General features: G+C 40.2%; 1 protein-coding gene and 1 long non-coding RNA gene across 2 annotated transcripts; one reads left to right on the forward strand and one right to left on the reverse strand.

Annotated features, from left to right (window-relative positions):
* Positions 1–2,753: 2,753 nt before the first annotated feature.
* LOC143292821 (uncharacterized) lies at positions 2,754–5,262 on the reverse strand. The gene is made up of 3 exons (XR_013056685.1): positions 5,177–5,262; positions 3,824–3,896; positions 2,754–2,899 (listed from the first exon to the last, which is right to left on the reverse strand). It is a non-coding gene; the product is annotated as an uncharacterized LOC143292821 (long non-coding RNA).
* An 8,131-nt stretch (positions 5,263–13,393) lies between these two features.
* Positions 13,394–21,632, forward strand: LOC143285078 (uncharacterized). Its single transcript, XM_076592320.1, has 5 exons — positions 13,394–13,458; positions 13,690–13,759; positions 16,223–16,382; positions 17,935–18,090; positions 20,080–21,632. The coding sequence occupies exons 1-5, from the start codon at positions 13,394–13,396 to the stop codon at positions 20,289–20,291; spliced, it is 663 nt and encodes a 220-aa protein (XP_076448435.1). The 3' UTR covers positions 20,292–21,632.
* Positions 21,633–21,742: the final 110 nt, after the last annotated feature.

A 21,742-nucleotide genomic window follows, 5' to 3' on the forward strand; every position in this document is an offset into this window, starting at 1 on the left:
AAAAAGGTTTGAAAAAACCTAGGGAAAAAAAAAACACCCCCCCCTGAACCCCAGAAAAAGAAATTTAGCAAAAACAGGTTTCCAAAAGGGTTTTCTTTTTGGTTTTTTTTTGGCCTTAGCGCCTAACAAGATGTTTGTTTTTTTGGCCTGAACTGCAAAGGGGCCCCCCCCCCTTTTTCCCGGATGGGTCTAAAAAACCTGAATAAGAGAAACGCCAAATATGGCAAGAAAAAAAAAAAAAAAAACCAACAAGCAAAAAAACCCTACGGACCCAAAATTTAAAAAAAAGAAAATTTAAAAAAACAAATGAAAAAGAAATGGTACTTTGAAACCCAACCTTTTGAGCCCTTTTTTTTAAATGTGGTACCTTGCAAAAAAAGGTTTTTTTTGGTCGCAAAAATTTTCTAAAAAAATTTTAAAATAAAAAAAACACAAAAATAAAAAGGGGTTTAAAACAATTAAAATTTGTTAACATGTGATAAAACCACAACTTTTCATAATTTTCTAAACATACTCATCATCGATGCAGCTATGAATACCGAAGAATTAGAAATCCTACTCACACACACACACACACACACACACACACACACACACAACTGCATCCTTAAACTGACTATAACCTTTAAAATTTATCTCAATTAGTATTACTCCTGTGATGATCACTCACTTTCCAATGTGTAAAAATAATGGGAAGCAACTGCTCAAGACCTCCACTAAGACTAAATGAAGATTTTGTTCACACATTTCTGCTATAAAAGTTGACAAGAAACCGATATATATTTCTGCATGACAATATGAATCTAACGGGAAAATAAAGAATGCTGCATATAACCCTTTTTTTTTTTTCATAATTGCCTCGCTTGTGTAAACAATGTGAGCCTATGTAATAACCCATCTTTGGTTGTCTGTGTGTGTCTGTGTGTCCGTGGTAAACTTTAGCATTGTCATTTTCTCTGTAAGTGCATGGTCAACTGACACCAAATTTGGCTTAAAAATAGAAAAATATCAGTTCTTCACAATCATTACAATCATAATGCTGTAGCACTTCTTGTTAGATACAAAAAATTGATACAGTGCATTTTTCCCCAAACAAAGAAATTTTAATGTGACGGCTGGGAGGACGCGGGTTCGAATCCCAGCAGAGGTGGATTTTCCGGCCCGCAGTCAGCTCCTACCCAGAGTTGAGTGTGCTGTGGGCTTAAATGGGGAGACTGGGACCACACAGTTGAGTATCATCCACTTCAAGGATGCATCTTTGGATGTGTTGCTCTAATTACCTGACCAACACTAAAAGTGTCTGTATCTCTCGGGCCTGGTTGACGCAGGGATATCATTATGACAGGAAGTGTAGAGTATAGCCTTGTCACTCAGTCGCAAACCAAAATGGACCTCCATAGCAACATCATCATCGTCATTGTAATCCTCCTCCTCCTTCATCATCGTCAATATAAACAAAACAGTCTCAAGTCTGTGGCCTTTCATGCCCTGCTCTCATGGTGACCTCAGTTTTGATACCCCTCCACTTCCATGCTTCGGGTGAGTCCTGTCAATGTCTTCAGTGTTGGCAAGATTCATGGGGGGCTGTTATTTGAGGACGTGGTGGCAGTCTCCACTCTGGGAGGGACGCTCACTCAGTCTGGCTCCGCGACTAAACCATTATTGTCGTTAGTAGGGGGCTTAGTAGGTGGTGTCCTCAGTACGTTAAATCAGAACAGGCACCACTGAACACCACCAAAGTGACTCAGCAGCAGTGCAGGGTCTCCTCTGGTGTGTGGCATCCTGGCAACCTAATCATCGACGGTTTCCTGAGGACTGCCGACGCTGCACTGTGATAGATGAACCTGGGCGTGGCCGTGAATGGGGGGATGTAAATGAGCGGCGTAGCAGTAATGCCACTGAAACAGTCCAGATGATAGTGCAGCAAAAAAATTAATAAATTTAAAAAAAAATTTTAATTGTTTTTTTAAATTAATGTTATAATAATGTTGTTGTTTTTTTCAAAACTTTATCACTTTAGTCTTACATACTAATTAGGTTATTCTTAGAAGACATTTTATCATTTTAGTAAATATGGCAAGAACTTCTACTTAGTATATAAGGTATACTTCTGCAAACAGTTGCCACTTGCACTGAAATTATGCCCATTTAATGGGAAGTCAATCTCAAGATGTAGCGGGACTTAATTATTTTTAAATGATCTAAGTCACAAAATACAATAATATACAAAAAATATGAGATCAAGCATAAATACCCTGTTTTGTTTTTCCACTATGTGTGAAGGACTTACACTATTCATATTCAACCAAATTGTCATGTTGCAGAAAACAGTGTCCTTGGTGACAATTTACCAATTGCGCATTCTTCTTACGTTCTTTCACTTCCTTCTGAAAAAATATAGGTCAGAAAGAAAAATGCTTTCATTCCCAATAGCGTTGATTTTGATTGACAGCGTACAAAAACTAAAATGTACTCATCCTTGTCACAAACAGAAACAAGAAAAAGAGAATAAACATGTACGATCTAAATGTACTCTTTCTTATCACCTGTAACAAACAAACAAGCAAGACACGTGACATTATTTTTTGTTTGTTGTCGTTTTTATATGTTGGTGGTGGTAGTGGTGGTCTGTATATGTGTAAGTACGTGCATGTGTATGTGCGTGTGAGCGTGAATGCATGTGTGTGTGCGTGCATGTGTGTGTGTATGCATGTGCGTGCATGTGTGTGTGTATGCATGTGTGTGTGTGTGTGTGTGTGTGTGTGCATGTGTGTTTCAGTTGTTTTTTTCTTGTCCAGAGGAAATACCTTATATTTAACATGGCAAGAATTTTTACTCAGCCTTTTGACCATGAACTCCACAAGAAATTCACAGTGCGTTGGTGACTGACAACTGAGATCTGGAATCACAAAAAGAAACTTCGTTAAACTACAATGTTCAGACATGTACAAGTGTCATTTATAATTTCAAAACGAAGTACGGTAAACTACAGAAGAAAGGGGGAAAAAGAAGGGAAATACAGAGAAAGGTGTTGAGACAACCATGAATATATTTGTACAGGTGTATTCTCAGAGACAGGTAGACCTGTGAATTGTGATAAATATATGGAACAGAAATACCTTTACAGTGAACAAAAAAGACTGGCAAAGAATATTCACTAGAACTGGGCAATCGTTAAAAAATATGGATAAAGTGGCTCTCTAAATCCATTAGAAAATAAATATCACAAACTTTCTGTCACATTTTCAGACAACAATTTTATTTTATTTCTTCTTTTTTTCCCCAATGAAACAAAGAAAAAGAACATTATTTTGCTGATTAAAACTGATGTCAAAATTTACCTGTGTAAAATGCATTCAATCATTGATCTAACAAAACGTGTGTGTGTGTGTGTGTATACACATGTGTTTTCCTTCTTTTCTAAAGACAGTGTTTGTTTGTTTGTTGTTGTTGTTGTGTTTTGGGGTTTGGTGGTTTTTTGTTTTGTTTTTTGGGGTTGTTTTTTTTTGTTTGTTTGTTTGTTCTTGTTTTTTTGTAGCATATTTTTCATGAAACACATGAAATTTTATGAAAATGTATGTCATTTTATGCTATGGTATGCATTGTACCAAAAATAGTTTTACCAAACTAATCACACCGTTTATAAATGAAGGTCTTGTATTTTACACATAATGGCATAGCATAAACACCATTTTTTAATGAATCCCAAACAGAAGACCGATGCAGTGTCATTTGCGAGACAACCAAAATATCATTCAATGAAAATGGCTATATATATATAATGAAATACTATTCAGTTACACTGAATAAGATGATGTACAACCTGTAATCTCTTGGTAAAGATAGCCTGGTATGGGTGACCCATCATCTGACGTGCCTTTCATAAGCATCCCAACCTGAAAAATATCCAATACATCTTTTACCTTTCCTCACTTCTGTATAGTTTTCAAGTGCATGCTCCTGTTTCCTATTGCTCTCTCCTCTCTCTCTCTCTCTCTCTCTCTCTCTCTCACACACACACACACCCTCCCACACACACTCCCCCCCTCACTCTCTCTCTTTTGCCCTCCCACACACACTCCCCCAACCCCCACTCCCACAAAATCCAATTTATTGTCACAATACCATATATAGATTGCTTCAAAGTATTTATAATGTAAGGTGACCTTAGAGTTTGTGTTTATTCTCAGTTTTTATGGTTATCTCACGGTGTATAAAAAAAATGTGAAGATAACTAAAACTGAAGCCACCAAGGTGCAACATAGAAGATCCTGTCTGGTAGATGACCAGCATGATTCTGACAAATATGCAGTCTCCTGACTGCAGCATTGGTTTTCTCAGTGTTATAACTTATCCAAGTCAAGAGAATTATACATTCTGGGTATAGAAGTCCAACTGTTGAAGAGGTGACCAAGTGTGTTTTCCTAATTTCTGTGTGTGTGTGTGTGTGTGTGTGTGTGTGTGTGTGTGTGTGTGTGTGTGTGTGCATGCACTCTGTGTGTGCCTATGAGCATGTGTGTGTGTGTATGTGTGTGTGTGTGTGTGTGCATGCGCTCTGTGTGTGCCTATGTGCATGTGTGTGAGTGTGTGTGCGTGTGTGCATGTGTGTTTGTGGTTTTATGTGCATGTGCATGTACGTTTGTGTTTTTGTGTGCTCTGTGTGTGCATGTTTGTGTGTGTGTTTGTATGTCACTGTGTGAATGCGTGATACATAAATCAGCTAATAAATCTAATCAAAGACTGAACTAAGAGGCGGGTTTTATTCTCAAGAGCTGCCTCTGAAGTATCCTTCAGATCCACTGGCCATACGCCATCAACAACACCCTCCTCTGGCAGAGAATATACAATTATCTGCCAAGGATAAACTCAAAAGAAGAAGAGACAGAGGTGGATTGGACACATCCTGCTCAAACCCGCATCCAACATAAACTGGCAGGGCAAGCCTTGATATGGAGTCCCCAGAGAAAGCTGACAACTGGCCGACCAATGCACCGGGTATCAGCCCCGTCAGACCCTGAGACTGAAGCAGTCGACAAAATTGAATGCACATCGTGCATGTTCTTAATCTATTGGGCTGGATACAATAATTTACCAAAGTCTCGTCCAGCAAGCCATTTTCATTCATTTTCCATGGTCAATACAGCAAATTGCTATCGAAATCAACAGTTTGATTCACCTTCTTACTGAAATACACCTGATCCTTGATGAAGTTGATGTTCTGCACTGCCATTTTGCTTGTTGACGAAGGGCGGTAACTCTTATATTAAACATGACCTAAACTATCCATGGGACTGCCACAAGGGTCTCCGTTCTCTCCTGTCCTCTACAATGTCTACACGAAGGGCCTTGCAGACTTAAACAACAATGGAATAGCTCGGGTGCTTACTCTTGCGGATGATGGCCTGGTCTTCAAAACTTCGAAAGATGCTAAGGAAAGAACTAAAGCCGTCCAAAAACAACTAAACAATATTGCTCAATGGTGCAAAGACACAGGATCTTCCATCAATCCAGCGAAAGCCCAAACGTTGCTGTGCACCCTCAACAACAGAACCGCGAGCAAATCACCACCACCTGTGTCATTCGACGGGATTCAGATCGAGAAAACTGAATGCCTACGCTACCTAGGAATACACTTCGACAGGATGCTGACCTTCAGAAAACATACGGAAAATAATGTTCTCAAATTCAAAAAAGGGCTTTCAGTCTTAAAAGCAATGGCAACCAAAGGTATTGAACAACGCCACCTCTTCCTCCTATACCAATCACTCGTCCTCTGTGTGATCGACTACGGACTTGGGCTAACAACACCATCTCAAAGCAACCTCCTAAAATTAGAAAGAGTTCAAAATGAAGCTATGAGGCTGATCCTTGGAACAACAAAAGACACGCCCACAGAAACCATGTGATACCTGCTTGACCTTCCTTCAGTGCAGGCCAGAAACAAGATAGAACAGGTTAAGACCTACTTCAAAGCATTAGAAAACCCTCTAAACCCACTGCATGACGCAAAGAACCAAAAGGCAGCCGTCTAGGACGAGGAAGATCATGGATGGGGCAAGCAGAAGACACAATCCAGCTAGTATGCCGACTACAAGACCTGAAAGAAACAAAAGAATGGGAGAAAAACCCCGAAAACCTCAACCATCTATTCAACACAGCCATTTCACCCACTCTTGGAAGACATTGTCGGGAATGGCCAGAGGGCAAAACTGGTGCGGAAGTGAAGCTACTCATGGAAGAAAACAGTAAAGAAGAGGACATCATAAAATACACAGATGGCTCAGTCACCAAAGACCAGTCCGGTTGGGGATTCACTGCGAAACAAAATGGAAAAACAATTAGGGAAGAGAATGCTGCCTACAAAGTCACAACCTCCAGCCTAACGATGGAAGTTGAAGCTGTGACACATGCCCTCCAGTGGCTATCATCCATCCATACGCCCGGAAACCAACATGCCATGATTCTAACCGACTCAATGAACCTCATACAGAAAATTGAAAACGGAATGGGAAGCCCAGAGTGGCATAAGGCAATGCGCAACTTTCAGATTAAAAAACTCACATGGTCATACTGCCCGGGACATGCAGGTGTTAAGGGAAATGAGCGAGCTGACAGACTTGCTGGTAACGCAACATCAACGAGCGGCCTACATCTAGGAAAATCGGAAACCCTCAGGAAAGTCCAAGAATATCAGAAAGAACAGGTACAAGGCCATCACACCATCGATCGCCTCAAAGAAATAAAGGCAGAGAGAGGGAGCGGTTGTAAGTCTAACATGAAAGGTAGAGCACGATGCTTTGCAAATCAAACAAATATCGGCATCATTTCCAAACCAACATTGCGCAAATTTCTTCAAAACGGAACAGAGTCTCTGTGGGCTTTTCCAAATACAATAGACTGAGCAACACACTAGACGCCACGTTCTTGACATCAGAGATCTTTTCCCATCTCTCTTGCGGCCAATCAGTGGCAGCCTCTGTGCGTGTGTGTGTTTGTGTGTATGTGTGGGTCTGTGTGTTTGAGTGCGTTTGTGCATGCGCGAGGGTGTAAGTGTACACAAGTGTCAGGAGAGTTCTGTGCACGTACGTCTTCAGTTTAACTCTCTCCATACGAACGGCGAAAGAGACGACGTTAACAGCGTTTCTCCCCAATTACCATCATCAAAATATTACAAGCGGAAGGCTCTTACACTGAAGAGGTGAATGTTGACAAAGAATACCACAATTCTGACGACGGAAGCTAAAGGTTGGATCATTGAGACACCCACTGGACATCCGAGGGGTCTGTGTAGAGGAGAAGAGAGGACTGGCCGTACTGCGTGAATTAACGACTTTCCACTTGAAGTGATATTAGGTGCACGTGCGTATGTGTGTGTGAGGGGGAGGTGGGGGTGCGGAGGGGAGGGGGGTAGAGGATGAGGTATGTGGGTGTATGCATGCCTACACTGTGGGAGCAACGGGATATTGGAACGTGCGGATGTGTATATATATCTTTGTATGTATGTGTGGGGGGTTGGGGGTGGGGGATATGGGCGCATGTGTGTGTGCTTGTACAAGTAAGTGTTCATCTGTGTGTGTGTGTGTGTGTGCGTGTGTGTGTGTGTGCCGTGGAAGCTGAGATACGTAGCCGAGAAATGAGTGTGTGGAGGAGGGGGGTAGAGGAGGTGCAGGGTAATGTGTGTGTGTGTGTGTGTTGGGGCTCATGTACGTTTATGTGTATTTGACTGTGCTTTCATATCTGTGAAACTGCATGTTTGGTGCATATCTGTTATGCATGTGTGGGTGTATGTGTGAATGTGTGTCTTCATGTTTTACATTTATTTGCTTATTTATCATCATTGTTGTCTTATTTAGTTATTTAGTTATTTATTATTGTTATTATTATTATCATTATTACCTTTTTTATATTGTAATTATTATTTATTTATTTATTTACTTATTTATGTACGCTTATCTATTATTTATTCACCTTTTTTTTCTCAAGGCCTGACTAAGCGCGTTCGGTTACGCTGCTGGTCAGGCATCTGCTTGGCAGATGTGTTGTAGCGTATATAGATTTGTCCGAACGCAGTGACGCCTCCTTGAGCTACTGATACTGATACTGTTTACTGATTTGTTTCCCCTCCCACTATGCCTGACTTAACAGTCGTACACAGACATCAGTCATCTAGAGCGCACCCCCCTATTGTGGATTTTTACCACAGGATTTTAGACAAGACAAGACAAGACGCTGCTGTGGAGGTTCTGTATTTGCTTGTGTGGTGTAACGTATAAGGATATTTCCGAATTCAGTTATTCCTCCTCAGTGAGCGACTGAACTGAACTGAATTGTTCCAATAAAGTAGAATGTGTAAATGTACATTTTGGAAGAGGTAAAAAAAGAGTACTCACTGGATGAGGCTGAACATTCATCAACTGGTCCTCTCTCTCTCTCTCTCAGTATATATATATATATATATATATATATATATGTGTGTGTGTGTGTGTGTGTGTGTGTGTGTGTGTGAAACAATTGGGATTCAGATCAAGAATATGAGAAAAAGAAAAGTGGGGGCTGGGCGAGGGTGGGAGCAAATTCCAGTCACATTGTGTATAAACAGTGTAGTGAGCTCGATCATCCATTTTTTAATGTTATTACTACTATAAATGCAAACAAAGTATAGCAGATTAAAACGAAAATAATGTGGTTTTTTTGTTTGTTTGTTTTGTTGGGTTTTTTTGTTGTTGTTGTTGTTGTTTTTGTTTTTTTGTTTTTTTTTAAAGTCGAGATGTTTTCGTGTTGTTTAATGGATACTGGGAGTGAGTTCCAGAGTCCATCATGAACCAGATCCGAGGCAAGGTTGGATTCATATAGGTCTATTATAGGAATTGGGACATTTAATTTTGTTGATTTTTTTTTTTTTTTCGGTTGTCATTTAGGGAACATTCATTTATTCATTGGGTAGTCTGGAGCACGACCTGTCACTATTTTGTGCATCAGTACTCCTTTATTGTAAGTCAGTCTTGGTGCAGCGGTAGAATGTTAAGTTTTCTGTAGTCAGATTTTGTCAAGGATGAGGTTTTAATTAGAACAAGTTTAAGCTCACGTTTGTGGAGGCTGAGAAGTGGCCGAGGCGCTAGCGCATGCAGTATCCCATGCACGATCAGGATCAGGATCAGCCGGGTCAGGATCTATAACTATACGTCGCAGGGGCCAGTATGGCCATCGTCGCAACGGAACTTGGGAGAGCGCATGAAAAAAAAGAAAGAAAGAAAAAACAAACAAAACTGCTGTTAATGATGGAAAACAGTAGCTGGCAGGGATCTTTTGATGGCCACCTTGAATGCTGCGGTGGTCCCTGCACTCAAACTCCTTCCTCCAGCTGATTTCATTCTGCTATTGTTTTTTACAAAAAATGAGTTCTGTAGCTGGTCTGTCATACAGAATGGAATGAAAAAGCCATTGCTGCTGTTGAAAGTTCTTCCTTTTGCAATATTGTCTATGTCATCAATCAACAATGGATTGGATATGTCCTGAAAAAAAATTTGTGAGTGGTAATCATAGAAGTGTTTGATTTTTGATAGTTGGTATGTTTTTTATGGAAGTCTGCTTGCATATGTTAGTTATGAGTCCAAGATAAGTTGTTGTCAGCTGTATTTCCAGTTAAGGGCCCTGTGGTTACCAACTTCATTAATGACTTCAATATTTATTTGAATGCGGGAAAACGTATGTATGAGGCTTGTCTGGTCGTTGTCAACATAAACTTGGTTTTGTGAGGGTGGATTGCCTCGTGGTTATGATCAGTCCATTCTGTTAGGTTGTTTACGCCATGTTGCAGAGACAGCATAAGCTGTTTTATGCAACTTTGAAGAGAGAGAGTGAGAGAGACAGACACACAGGCAGACAGAGCTAGAGAGAATGCTAATGCGAATATTTTTATTCATATAGATTTGGCCATAGCCCCGCCCTTTCTGAAAGGGTTATTACACTCGGGCAATCGTAAATTGATAGCTTTAGTTACATAACTAATGTAAACAGAATTAGCGGCAAAGGAAACACACCCTCAGATGTCATTATAGAAAATACCCTCATTGCTTTGTAGACAAATATACGAGACACATGGAAGTCCAGACATTTTCATTTTTGGATGTCGTAAGTGATTTATATCTGAACAGACACGGATTTTACTGAAAAGTCTTGGTGAACCCCTGCTGAGAACCATCATTCACTCATGTAGAACTTTGCTGGACAACAAACGTAATATGGATTTTGTTTTCTTAGCTGCATTACATATTATTAATGACACCAATTAAACATACATTGAACATTTCCCTTGTATCCGAAATGATGGCAGGAACCATATAAGAGAGAGAGAGAGAGAGAGAGAGAGAGAGAGAGAGAGAAGTATCAGTATCACTGAGTAGCTCAAGGAGGCGTCACTGCGTTCGGACAAATCCGTATACGCCGGCTACGCCACATCTGCCAAGCAGATCCCTGACCAGCAGTGTGACCTAACGCGCTTAGTCAGGCCTTGAGAAAAAAATTAAACAAATAAAGAAGTACATGAATATCTAGATAGGAAAAAAAACACAAAAAAATACTACTATTACTAGCAGTAATAATAATAATAATAATAATGATACTGATTAATGAATATTAATAAAATAAAAAAGACAATAACTAATAAATAAACAAACTTAGTAAGCAACTAAATATAAAACACACACACACACACACACACACACACACACACACACACACACACACACACACAAATTACCCTGTATCACCCCCCTCCCCCACACACTCATTCCTAGGCCGTACGTATCGCAGCTTCCACGGCACACACACACACACACACACACACACACACACACACACACGCTCATTTATACAAGCACACACACATACTTGGGCGCCCATAACCCCTCCCCCCCCCCCCCACACACACACACACACACACACGCCCCCCCCCCCCCCCCCCCCCCCCCCCCTGCGCCGCCCCCTCCCCCCACACACATCCGCACGTTCCAATATTCGGTTGCTCCCACAATACATACATGCATACACACACACTTCATCCTCTACACACACCCACTGGCACTCTCTCTCTCTCTCTCTCTCTCTCTCTCTCTCTCTCTCTCTCTCTCTCTCACACACACACACACACACAGAGGCTGCCACTAATTGGCCGCAAGAAGGGTGGGCCGAAAAGATCTCTGATGCCAGGAACGTGGCGTCTAGCGCGTTATTTGGAAAAGCACAGTCACACAGAGACTCTGTTCCGTTTTGAAGAAATTTGCACATGTTGGTTTGGAAAGGATGCCAATATCCGTTTGATTTGCAAAGCATCGTGCTCTACCTTTCATGCCAGACTTACGGCCGCTCCCTTTCTCTGCCTTTGTTTCTTCAGTTTGAGGCGGTCGACTATGGTGTGACTGGCCTTTTTGGTATTCTTTGACTTTTCTGAGGATTTCCGATTTTCCTAGATGTAGGCCGCTCGTTGTTGTTGCGTTACCAGCAAATCTGTCAGCTCGCTCATTTCCCTTAACACTTGCATGTCCCGGGCAGTATGACCATATAAAAGTTTTTGAATCTGCAAATTGCGAATTGCCTCGTGCCACTCTGGGCTTCCCATTCCACTGGAGAGCATGTGTCACAGCTTCAATTTAATCCGGTTAGGCTGGAGGTCACGTTGCCGTGACTTTGTATATAGTACTGATGCAGCATTCTCTTCCCTGATTGTTTTTCCATTTTGTTTCGCACTGACTCCCCAGCCGGATTGGTCTTTGATGACTGAGCCATCTGTGTATATGATTATGTCCTCTTCTAAACTGTTTTCTTCTATGAGTAGCTTCACTTCTGCATCAGTTTTGCGGCCCTCTGGCCATAGTTCCCGACAATGTCAGTCTCCCTGGACTGAGTGGGTGAAATGGCTGTGTTGAGTAGATGACTGAGGTTTTCGAGGTTTTCCTCCAATTCTTTTGTTTCTTTCAGGTCTTGTAGTCGGCATACAAGCTGGGTTGTGTCTTCTGCTTGCCCCATCCACGGCCTGCCTTGTCCTAGACGGTTGCCTTTTGCGGGAATGCATTCTGTTCCTGTTGGCTCCGTTTGGAAAAGTTCTGGCAAGAAGATAAACTCGAAAACTGGATACCGCGCGAGATAAAAAGCATTGGAAAGTTCGAGAGGTGGATAAAACCTCATCGGAAGGGACTGCTACCGCACAACAGTCTTCATTTGCCCAAGAAAATGGCTCCACATACTATACTGGATAAGCCCAGTGATATCTGGCGTCGTGTTTTTGTACAGTATGAAAATGTATTGATGGCGAAAGCTGCAACCCAGAAGGACAAGAAGAAAAGACAGGACTTTCTTACGCTTGATAAATGGTGTGCTTACTTCAGTCCGTTGATAGCGTCTGTCAAGAACAGCGTTCTCATGGGCCATATAACTTGAACATAACATTTACCTGATCCATCCCACTTATTAATTCACTGCCCCCTCTCAGTAATTTGGTTTGCGAAACATTTCGGAGAGTATCAGTGTCAGTAGCTCAAGGAGGCGTCACTGCGTTCGGTCAAATCCATATTTCGGAGAGGTCTCTTGTACCCCACTCTTCCATTTTCCCAACGGGTATCTGTCAGCATGAGTCGAGACAAATTTGTACTGACATTTTAGAGCTTAGTATTAGTAAGTGGTTTTTGTGATAATTTTGATGCAAATTTTATTTTTAGTTTGGGTCAGTTTTGTGTGTTTTTCATGATGTTGGGAGTTGTAGGTAGCCAGAGCTTTGCCTTTAAAAATGTTGATCAATTATAATAATTTTTAGAATTGCCTTTCGATTAAACATTTTTACTTGGAATCTGAAATAGTGTGCAGTTGAATGCCATTATAATTTGTGCGAATGACAAATAAAATGTCCTCAGAAACAGTTTTATTCTGGAAATTTTCTATTCATCATGTACTCCACATACTGGTTCATACTCATTCATTTGCAGTCCCATGCCATTATTAGCAGGGATGTTTCAGTTTTAGGCAGCCATTTCTTGTCTGTTTCTCCCACCCCCACTTCCCTTCTTCCCCAAACAACAACAGTAGTTGTAGAGCCTGGACATATGCTGCAGTTTGGAGACTACTCGTACACTTAACCCAATAACAGCAGTCCCCAAAATTCACTGTGTGTAAATATGGCAGTTGGGCTTCTGCCTCAGCCTGACAGTGTATAGGCTGGAAGTAAAGCAGATCTTTTCCTCTCTGCCTCCTGGGTACTGAATATAGATTCCTGCCCCGCAAGTTCGTACAGTTTCTTGGTAGAACTGTCAGAATAAACAGTCCAAGATAGTGGGTTTGGAGGTACTGAAGGGTAAGGGACTTTTTCTTAGGGCCACTCTTAAGAGTCTCTGGGTCCAACACCATGGATGCGGGACTAAATGTGGCTGGGTGTTCCTTCTCCCCATGCAAGGACAGCCCGACACAGAGGTATCTCTTTGGGGTCATGGTCAAGGATAATTCTGTTTTGTAGTTAAGGGTCCAGCTCTAGAAGACAAAGCTGCTAGACTATACTAATACAGTATTAGTAATAGTCATCATCACTCCCTCAAAACTTACCAGATGAGTTGCTTTTGAAGCAGATAAGGAGTTCTGTTTGTGTGTTGTTAAGTGTGTGTGTGTTCGCTGTTCCTGTTTCCAGAATTTGTTAGAATTTTTCAGGTACCAGCAGGGAAGTGAAAAAAGCATCAAACATGAAGAACTGGCCAAACTGATGAAATGGAAATTATTGGTGAGAATTCCATATGCTCATGTGATTTTTTTTTCTTACTGTCATTACAAAATATGGTACATTTATCATATGACATCTTTGGAAAACTGTACTCAGCTAGTTTCTGTTTGAAGTTCAGTTCAGTTTCTCAACGAGGCATCACTGTGTTTGGATAAATTCATATAAATATATGCAATATCACATCTGCTAAGTATAACCCAGCAGTGTAATCCAGTGCCTTTAGTCAGGCCTTGATGAAAGAAAAAATGATAGATAAATTGATGGATAAGTAAATGCATTAATAAGCAAACAATTATATTTATAATGATAATCATTAAAGGTAAGTACATTGAAATAAGTAAATGAAGTAATAAGCAAACGATTATAATGATGATAATCATTAAAGGTAAGTACACTGAAATATAGTGCAGGGAAAAATAGATAGAAGGCAAAAGATTGAAATAAAAACGTGAAAGAAAATGAGCCACGCTTTGTGAAACTCTATCGTGTGCACCCCCACACACAGATACACTGACTCTAGCATGAAACACATGCACGCGCGCGCGCACGCACACACACACACACACACACACACAAACAATTACACATGGAACCAGCCGCTGTGGCGAAGTGGTTAGCGTCGCGGACTGACGGCTGGGAGGACGCAGGTTCGAATCCCAGCGGAGGTGGGTTTTTCGGCCCGTGGCTGGCTTCTACCCAGAGTTGAGTGTGCTGTGGGCTTAAATGGGGAGACTGGGACAACGCAGTCAAGTGTCATCCACTTCAAGGATGTGTCTTTGGGTGTGTTGCTCTAATTACTTGACCAACACTGCAAGTGTCTGTATCTCTCGGGCCTGGTTGACGCTGGGATATCATCATGACAGGAAGCGTAGAGTACAGCCTTGTCACGCAGTCCCAAACCAAAATGGACCTCCATAGCAACATCGTCATTGTCATCGTCATCCTCCTTCATCATAATCAATATAAACAAAACAGTCTCAAAGTCTGTGGCCTTTCATGCCCTGCTCTCATGGTGGCCTCAGTTTCGATACCCCTTCACTTCTGTGTTTGGGTTGAGTTCTGTCAATGTCTTCAGTGTCGGCAGATTCATGGGGAGCTGCTGTTTGAGGGACATGGTGGTGGTCTCCACTCTGTGAGGGACGCTCACTCAGTCTGGCTCCGCGACTAAGCTATTACTGTCGTTAGTAGGGGGCTTAGCAGGTGGAATCCTAAGTACGTTAAATCAGAACAGGCACAACTGAACACAACTGAAGTGACTCCGCAGCAGTACAGGGTCTCCTCTGGTGTGTGGCTTTCTGGTGACATAACATCGATGGTTCCCTGTGGACTGCAGACGCTGGAACTGTGACGGACAAACCCGGGTGTGGCCATGTATGGGGGAATCTAAAGAAGCGGCGTGGGAGTAATGCCACTGAAACAGTTCAGATGATGGGGCAGCAAAAAAAAAAAAAAAAAAAAAAAAAATCACACACGGGCCCAAAATTACACATAAAACATGCAAGTCCCAACACATACATCTACATTCCTCATCTCACACATCACACACATACACACACACACATATACGTATATACCTACATACCACAGGCTCGCACAACACATGCACACGTGCATTCCAATATTCTGCAGTTCCCATAATATCCACAACACACATACAACCCCCCAACCCCACCCAACACACATCCACACACACACAGTGACACACATTCCTACACATCAGCTCCCATGACACATGCACACAACAGAGGACCTTTAAACATGTGCATTTGTGCACAGCTGTAGAGAAATATTGAAGCACTGAATCCAATGTTTAAATGAACTTAATGGTGATTAGCCCAACTTTTGAAACTGAATGTTGCATTGAGTGATTTTTTATTTTTAAACATTGGTGGTGGTGGTGGTTTTATATTTGATATACCAGAGCACAGACCATGAATTTTCCAGTCAATAACGATTTCTTATGATTGTCTAAAAAGCTTAGCACAGTTAACTGTACACAGTAAAAGATGAGTTGCCTAGTTTAGTTAAATGATTTATCAGCTTGATTCCTAAGTACCTTTTTAATGTCTTTGTTTTATGTGATAAAAATATTTTACCCTCAATTTTTCACTCTATATGGTGGAGAAGAATACAGTCATTGGAATTGCAAGACTGCAGCAAGAAGGCTCTGTCAAATTGAAGTATGCCTTCCTTCACTGAAAAATAAAGCAAAAGCATTTTTATCATCTCATGCTTCCTTGGGTGGGTATACCTTTTCCTGTGTGTTTTGTTTTGTTTTAGTTCTTCAGAGTTCCTGTTTCTATTCTTGGTCTCACCAATCTATGCAAGGGTTCCTGTCTGGTCTTGCATATCTGCTTTTTTTATGTATATTACTAAAACCCAGTAAAAGTTGCATTGTGGTACCCAGTTAGTCTTTCTGTAATATGATTTAGAATTAAAGTCCATTTAATTCTTTGTGGGCAGAGAGGAAAGTTCCGACCTCGTCTGCAGCAGCTGGTAGAGGGTAACAGTGCAGAGAGTGTTGAAACAGCCAGCAAAAGAGCATTCAAAGTTTTGCCCAACCTTCGCTTGGCTGTGGAAGCTTTGACGGTGCTCAAAGGTGTTGGACCAGCTACAGCATCAGGTCAGTGTTTAGTCAGCATGCATACTTGTATATTGTTCTTTGCTCGGAGAAAGTGTGTTTCACCGTTTATTAACTGATAAGACAGGAGGGTGTGGCTATTATTCTTTATAGCAAAGGGTCTAAAAATTTTGATGAAGGATTTAAGAATTGGAGCAGAAAGATACCCCTACCCACATAAGCAGAAGTACACGTTAAGTAAATGAGAAACAAACACTTAAACACACTAAGTAGAAGTATACATCAAATAAATGATTCCCCCTTTTTTTTCTTCTTTTTTTTAGATAACAAGGACAGATACATACATGCTCAAAATTGTACAGAAAAAAACAAAAACAACACACAAACTAAAAGAACATAAATGTTGAACTAATGATATTAATGAGAAGTAGAAGAGGAAGGAAGGAAGAAGAAGATGATAGAGAGGAAGAAAAGACCACATTTTTGATTGGAGAATGATACCCCCCCCCCCCCCCCCAAAAAAAAAAAGACAAAAAAAGGCATTTTGAAATACTTTTTGTGCATATGCAGTGGAGTGAGGTGTTTTTTGGTTTAAAAAAAAATATATATAATTATTATTATTTTTTTTATTATAAGGCTCAAATTATCTTTAGCAGTGTTAACCCGTTCAGTGCCTAGAAGATGTCAGCTGACATCCTGCACAAAGTGTTCCAGTAGTGCCTATAATACATCCACTGACATCCTGCATCTATTCTGATCATTCCTTAGAGTTATTGTTCTTTCAGCATGCCGTTTCATTTTCATTCTGTGGTTGATTTGATCTGGCTAAAAAGACTGAGACAGCACCTGGTAAGAGTTAGAATCCAGAAGGAATTTGATACAATTTGTTTTTTTGTGATTAGCACAGTTAGGAAGCAAGATCCTATCTTTTCTAACTTCTAACAAAGTTACAATTCTGTTCACCATTTGTTCAGAGAAATGTGTAAGCGCTGGAAATCTGATAAGTGCATTATAATGATATTGGTATGATCTGGCTGAAAAGACTGAGAAAACAGTTAGCTGGCAAGAATTAGCCAGATTCCAGAGAGGATTAGATATATTTGATTTCTTGTGATTGGTACAGTCAGGAAGCATGATCCTATTTTTTCTTACTTCTTACAAAGTTACTTGTTCACCTTTAGTTCAGAGAAATGTGTATGTGTTGGAAATCTGACAAGTAGATTATTTTGGCTTTTATTGCAGAACACTTTCTTCTTCAGTGAGTTAAGTCAGAATCTTCATCCAAGCGGTTGCTGGTAACCAAAGGAAGTAAATTATTCCATGGAATCTGTAATCTGTTAATTAAGGGGGAAAAAAACTGTCTCCCCTTTTCAACTCCCCTCCAGACCAGACCACACAAGCAAAAAGGCACACAGATTCACTTTGTCTCTTAGATCCATCCCCTTCATACACACATCATTTCTGGATCTTGTCCTCTGTACCTTTTATTTGCCACTGCCAGTACATACAAGAGGTCTGCAATCATGGCCCAGAGTTATGTGCCCTTGAAACAAAAGCTACTTCAGTTGTTGACGAGGGTGTGTTGTGTGTGTAGCTGTGCTCGCTGCCGGAGCCCCACACCTTGCCCCCTTCATGGCCGATGAGAGCATGCTGGCACTGCCGGGCCTCCAGCCTCTGAGCTACACTCTGCCAGCTTTCCTGGACTTTGCCAAGCAAATGTCTGACATTGCCAACTCATTACAGAAACAAGGTAAAGCTGTTTCCCAGCTTTGCAGATACTTGAAAAAATAATGCTCAGAATGAGCATGCTGACCTGAAGAATTGTTAATATGGTGTACATTGTTTATACTCAAGAGATTATTTACTTCTTGAAACTCCATTTTGACCACCAAACGGTAAATTTATAACAAAATCCATTGAAAACTAAGTCATCAGCAAATGTTTCTGTCACAAGAAAAAAGAAGAGAACAGTGGTTCAGTAAATTTCCTTTAAACCACTGAGGAAGAATAAGACCAAAATCACTGAGACTTTCCTCAGCAAATCACTTTGAAGATGTGAAAAGAATTTTGATTTGTGAGCTGTGGACAAGAGCACAAAAGGTGGACAAGAGCACAAAAGGAAGAAAAACTGCAGCTGTTGGCAGCAGTACAATAACTGAATTTTTTGCCACATGTAAATTCATCACAACTTCATGCAACTCTGGCCAGTTCTTTGTCATCATCTGTGTGTTTGTACTGATTCTGCGATCACTGCCAACAAAGGAAGGTTTGTGGATATAGCATGTGGTTGGTTTATGTTATATTTTTGGATTGATCTATTGCCTAAAAATATGCAGTCTTATGTCAGTTTACTCAGAAATAATATCTTCAAAATTATGAAGAAAACGGAGTCCAAAATTGTACCACCAGACTGATCATGAGAACATCACACTGCAACCTTGTTACAACCACTGTTGAAACCTTTGTTCTGGCTTCCAGTTACTTTTCAACATTCGATATAAAAGTGCAGTTCTGGTGGCATCAATGATACTGTCATTTCAATCAGTCCCTTCCAAAATACCTTTCCTCCATACCCTCTACATAATTTTAAGACATCTGATACTCTTACGATCTGAGATCATTAGCTTGAAAACTTGATTCCAGAATGAAAATATTTTGGCAAATTTTGCTCTCAGCTTTGTGTTAAGTACTCTGCCGATCATTTTGAGAAATGTGCCATCACTGCTGACTAAAAACTCAGATTTACATATTTATTCTGTCAGGCCTACACTCACTGAAAAACTCTTGGCTAAGTATGCATATGTCTGTGTGTATGAAGGGGATGTATGGCTTGATTGACCAGGTTTACACTTTGTTTACTAGTTGGGTAGGGTGAGTGCTGTGTGTCAGGGGATGTACATAAGGGTATCTCTATCATCTGTGTTGTGAAATCTTCATTTTCATTGTTTCTTTTTAATTATTTTCAGGGCACTCATATAAATTGTGTATTTCATACAGAGCATTCAACCTGGATATGCAGGAAATAATAGCCTTTTTTAATAGTGAATTTAATTTGTCCTCTTATAGTCCTCTTGTAAGTAATGTTTGCAACTCTCTGTAAACAGATCTATTTAGATCAATAGAAACTCAGATTATAAATAGAAGACGGTTTCAAGCAGTTTTATTGACTCCTGCATATTTGTTTTTACATTATCTTTCCAGTTAGAGAATTTTTTTTTTTTAATGGTGACTTTATTATTTGACCACCTTATGGGGTGAAAGTAAATATTCACATCGCTGAAAAGCATAGCTTGAGGTAAAGGCCCCCGACAGACCAGAAACAGTTTAATTACCTCGCAATCGTTTGGATGCTGATCGGGAGATCAGTTGATAAAATAAGGTTAGAGCTGTGCACATTGCTCCCTTGAATTTTGAAAAAGTTAATGAAATCTAGGAAGTTGGTTTTAAGTGGTCTGTATGATCCCTGTTACCTGTTTACATTGGAAAATATTTCAGACAAGATAGTGGAGTGCTTTGTCAAGTATACAAAGTTGGCAGCAGAATGTATCAAGATGCTGTTGTCCTCACGTTTTCAAGGACAAGCTTGCATTTTTGGTTGCCATGACATTTGACAATGCACTTATTTTGTACTCGTGCCTTATGATATATCTGCCACTTGTACCTTAAAAGATATGTATCTGCTTCTGGCAAACAAAAGATCTGTAGAGTTCTGCACTGTGCAGTTTACCATGTGTTTCAGACATTGACTTCGGGTGGACACCACACAAGGTAGAATTGGTCCTGTGGACAGTGGAGATGGCAAAGAAAATGGAGGAGGATGACATTCTTTGCCTGCTCAACTCTGATACAACCAACACCAACACTTTAGACAGCGAATCACCCCATCCTGCTAAAAAGCGAAAATCCCAGAATGACTCCAACCTAGCATCGAAGAAGAAAACCAAATGTTAGCATTTTTCTTTTGAATGTGTTATTTTTGTTGCTTGGTTTTCAGAAAAAGGGATATTATTCAGAACGTTTTTTCCTTTGGATTGAGCAGTGGTGTAGCATCAGAAATTCTCAGGGCTGTTTTCATTCCTTTGTGTCGGTGAATTGCCATTTATAGTTTTCACTTTTGGTTTAAAGTACAATCCATTGACATTATAAGCTTTCATCCTGAGGTACAGCGATAAAATGAAGAATGACTGTCGAGTCTATAAAAACACCAAATGGATAAAGTTTATAAAACTGTGGGTTGTAAAATAACTCTTTTGATAAAAGGTGTCCATTTCAGACTATAGGTCGGTCTTCAGGGACTGTGTTAGTTCGAAAAAACAGTCCCTGAAGACAGATTTTTGGTCTGAAATGTTGAACACCTTTTATCAAAAGTGTCTTATTTTACAACCCACAGTTTTCATAAACTTTCTCAATTTGGTGTTTCATCATGAGCATTATTTACAATCCATTAAATAATTAACACTGCGTTTTCATAATTAGCATGATGCATTTCTTTAACAATTGAAGTTGTAAGCATTCATCACAAACGAGCATAGCTTGAATTCTGTTCTTAGAAATTTTAGGCAAGGAATCCGGTTGTCTAACAAAAAAATGAGAAAATACAGATCCTGAGTTCTGCCACCAATTTGTTCAAGTTTTTGATAGACAAGAAAGAAATACAAATATGTATTGCAAAGTTTGGAATATAATGAACATGTTAAGTATACAGAGGTTAACAGATCTGAAATGTACACATCCTGTGCAGCTTTTCAGTACATTATAGCTGTTCCATAGGTCAAAGCTATTGTGGCGAATGTCATTTTCCAGATATATCAGGTGTTTTGTTTGTTGTAGTTTCATTGTGGTGGTTCCACATTTTTAGTCCACATGTGGGTCTTTGTGTTTTGTTGGTAAATATTTCTTCCTCTCCATTTTGCAGGACTTGTATTAAAAAAAAAGTTGACATGTGTTCAGTTTATTGTATGAATACAGTTGTCCCTTCAATTTTCTGTTTGCACTGAGTTGGACAAAGAGCTAAACATTTAGATCTTCAGTTTTCACCATTCCTGTCAGGATAGCAGGGGGCTTCTTTCTGAAAAGGACCAATCTGGAAATGCTGCACGTCATCTTGTGATTTCATATTTTTTCCCTTTTTTTGTGAAGAGTAAGAATTGCACTAGGGTTACCTTTTCTGTTGTGGATTCTGATGTGTTTGGGGAATACCTTTTTTTTTTTGACATGCATATGAACATGCATTTTATGTGTGTGGCTCTCCTGGTCAGTAAAGACACGACCCAAAAAGGGTGAAGTTTAAAAGCGATGTGTTGTCTGATAACTTTTTATGAGTAAAAGTATTTCTGTCAATCATCTTTTCAGGATTAAATGTATATTTAATGTTTGGTCTACATGAACAGAAAAGCACTGTG

The sequence above is a fragment of the Babylonia areolata genome, chromosome 1, assembly GCF_041734735.1.
Source record: "Babylonia areolata isolate BAREFJ2019XMU chromosome 1, ASM4173473v1, whole genome shotgun sequence".
Lineage (NCBI taxonomy): Eukaryota > Metazoa > Mollusca > Gastropoda > Neogastropoda > Buccinidae > Babylonia > Babylonia areolata.

What these genes read in the sequence shown, in the direction of transcription:
- LOC143285078 (XM_076592320.1), top strand. Translation starts at nt 13,394, where the DNA reads ATGGATGCGGGACTAAATGTGGCTGGGTGTTCCTTCTCCCCATGCAAG. An exon ending in AAGGACAGCCCGACACAGAG is followed by an intron (nt 13,459 to 13,689) that starts GTATCTCTTTGG and finishes AGAATTTTTCAG; the next exon opens with GTACCAGCAGGGAAGTGAAA. An exon ending in TGATGAAATGGAAATTATTG is followed by an intron (nt 13,760 to 16,222) that starts GTGAGAATTCCA and finishes CTTTGTGGGCAG; the next exon opens with AGAGGAAAGTTCCGACCTCG.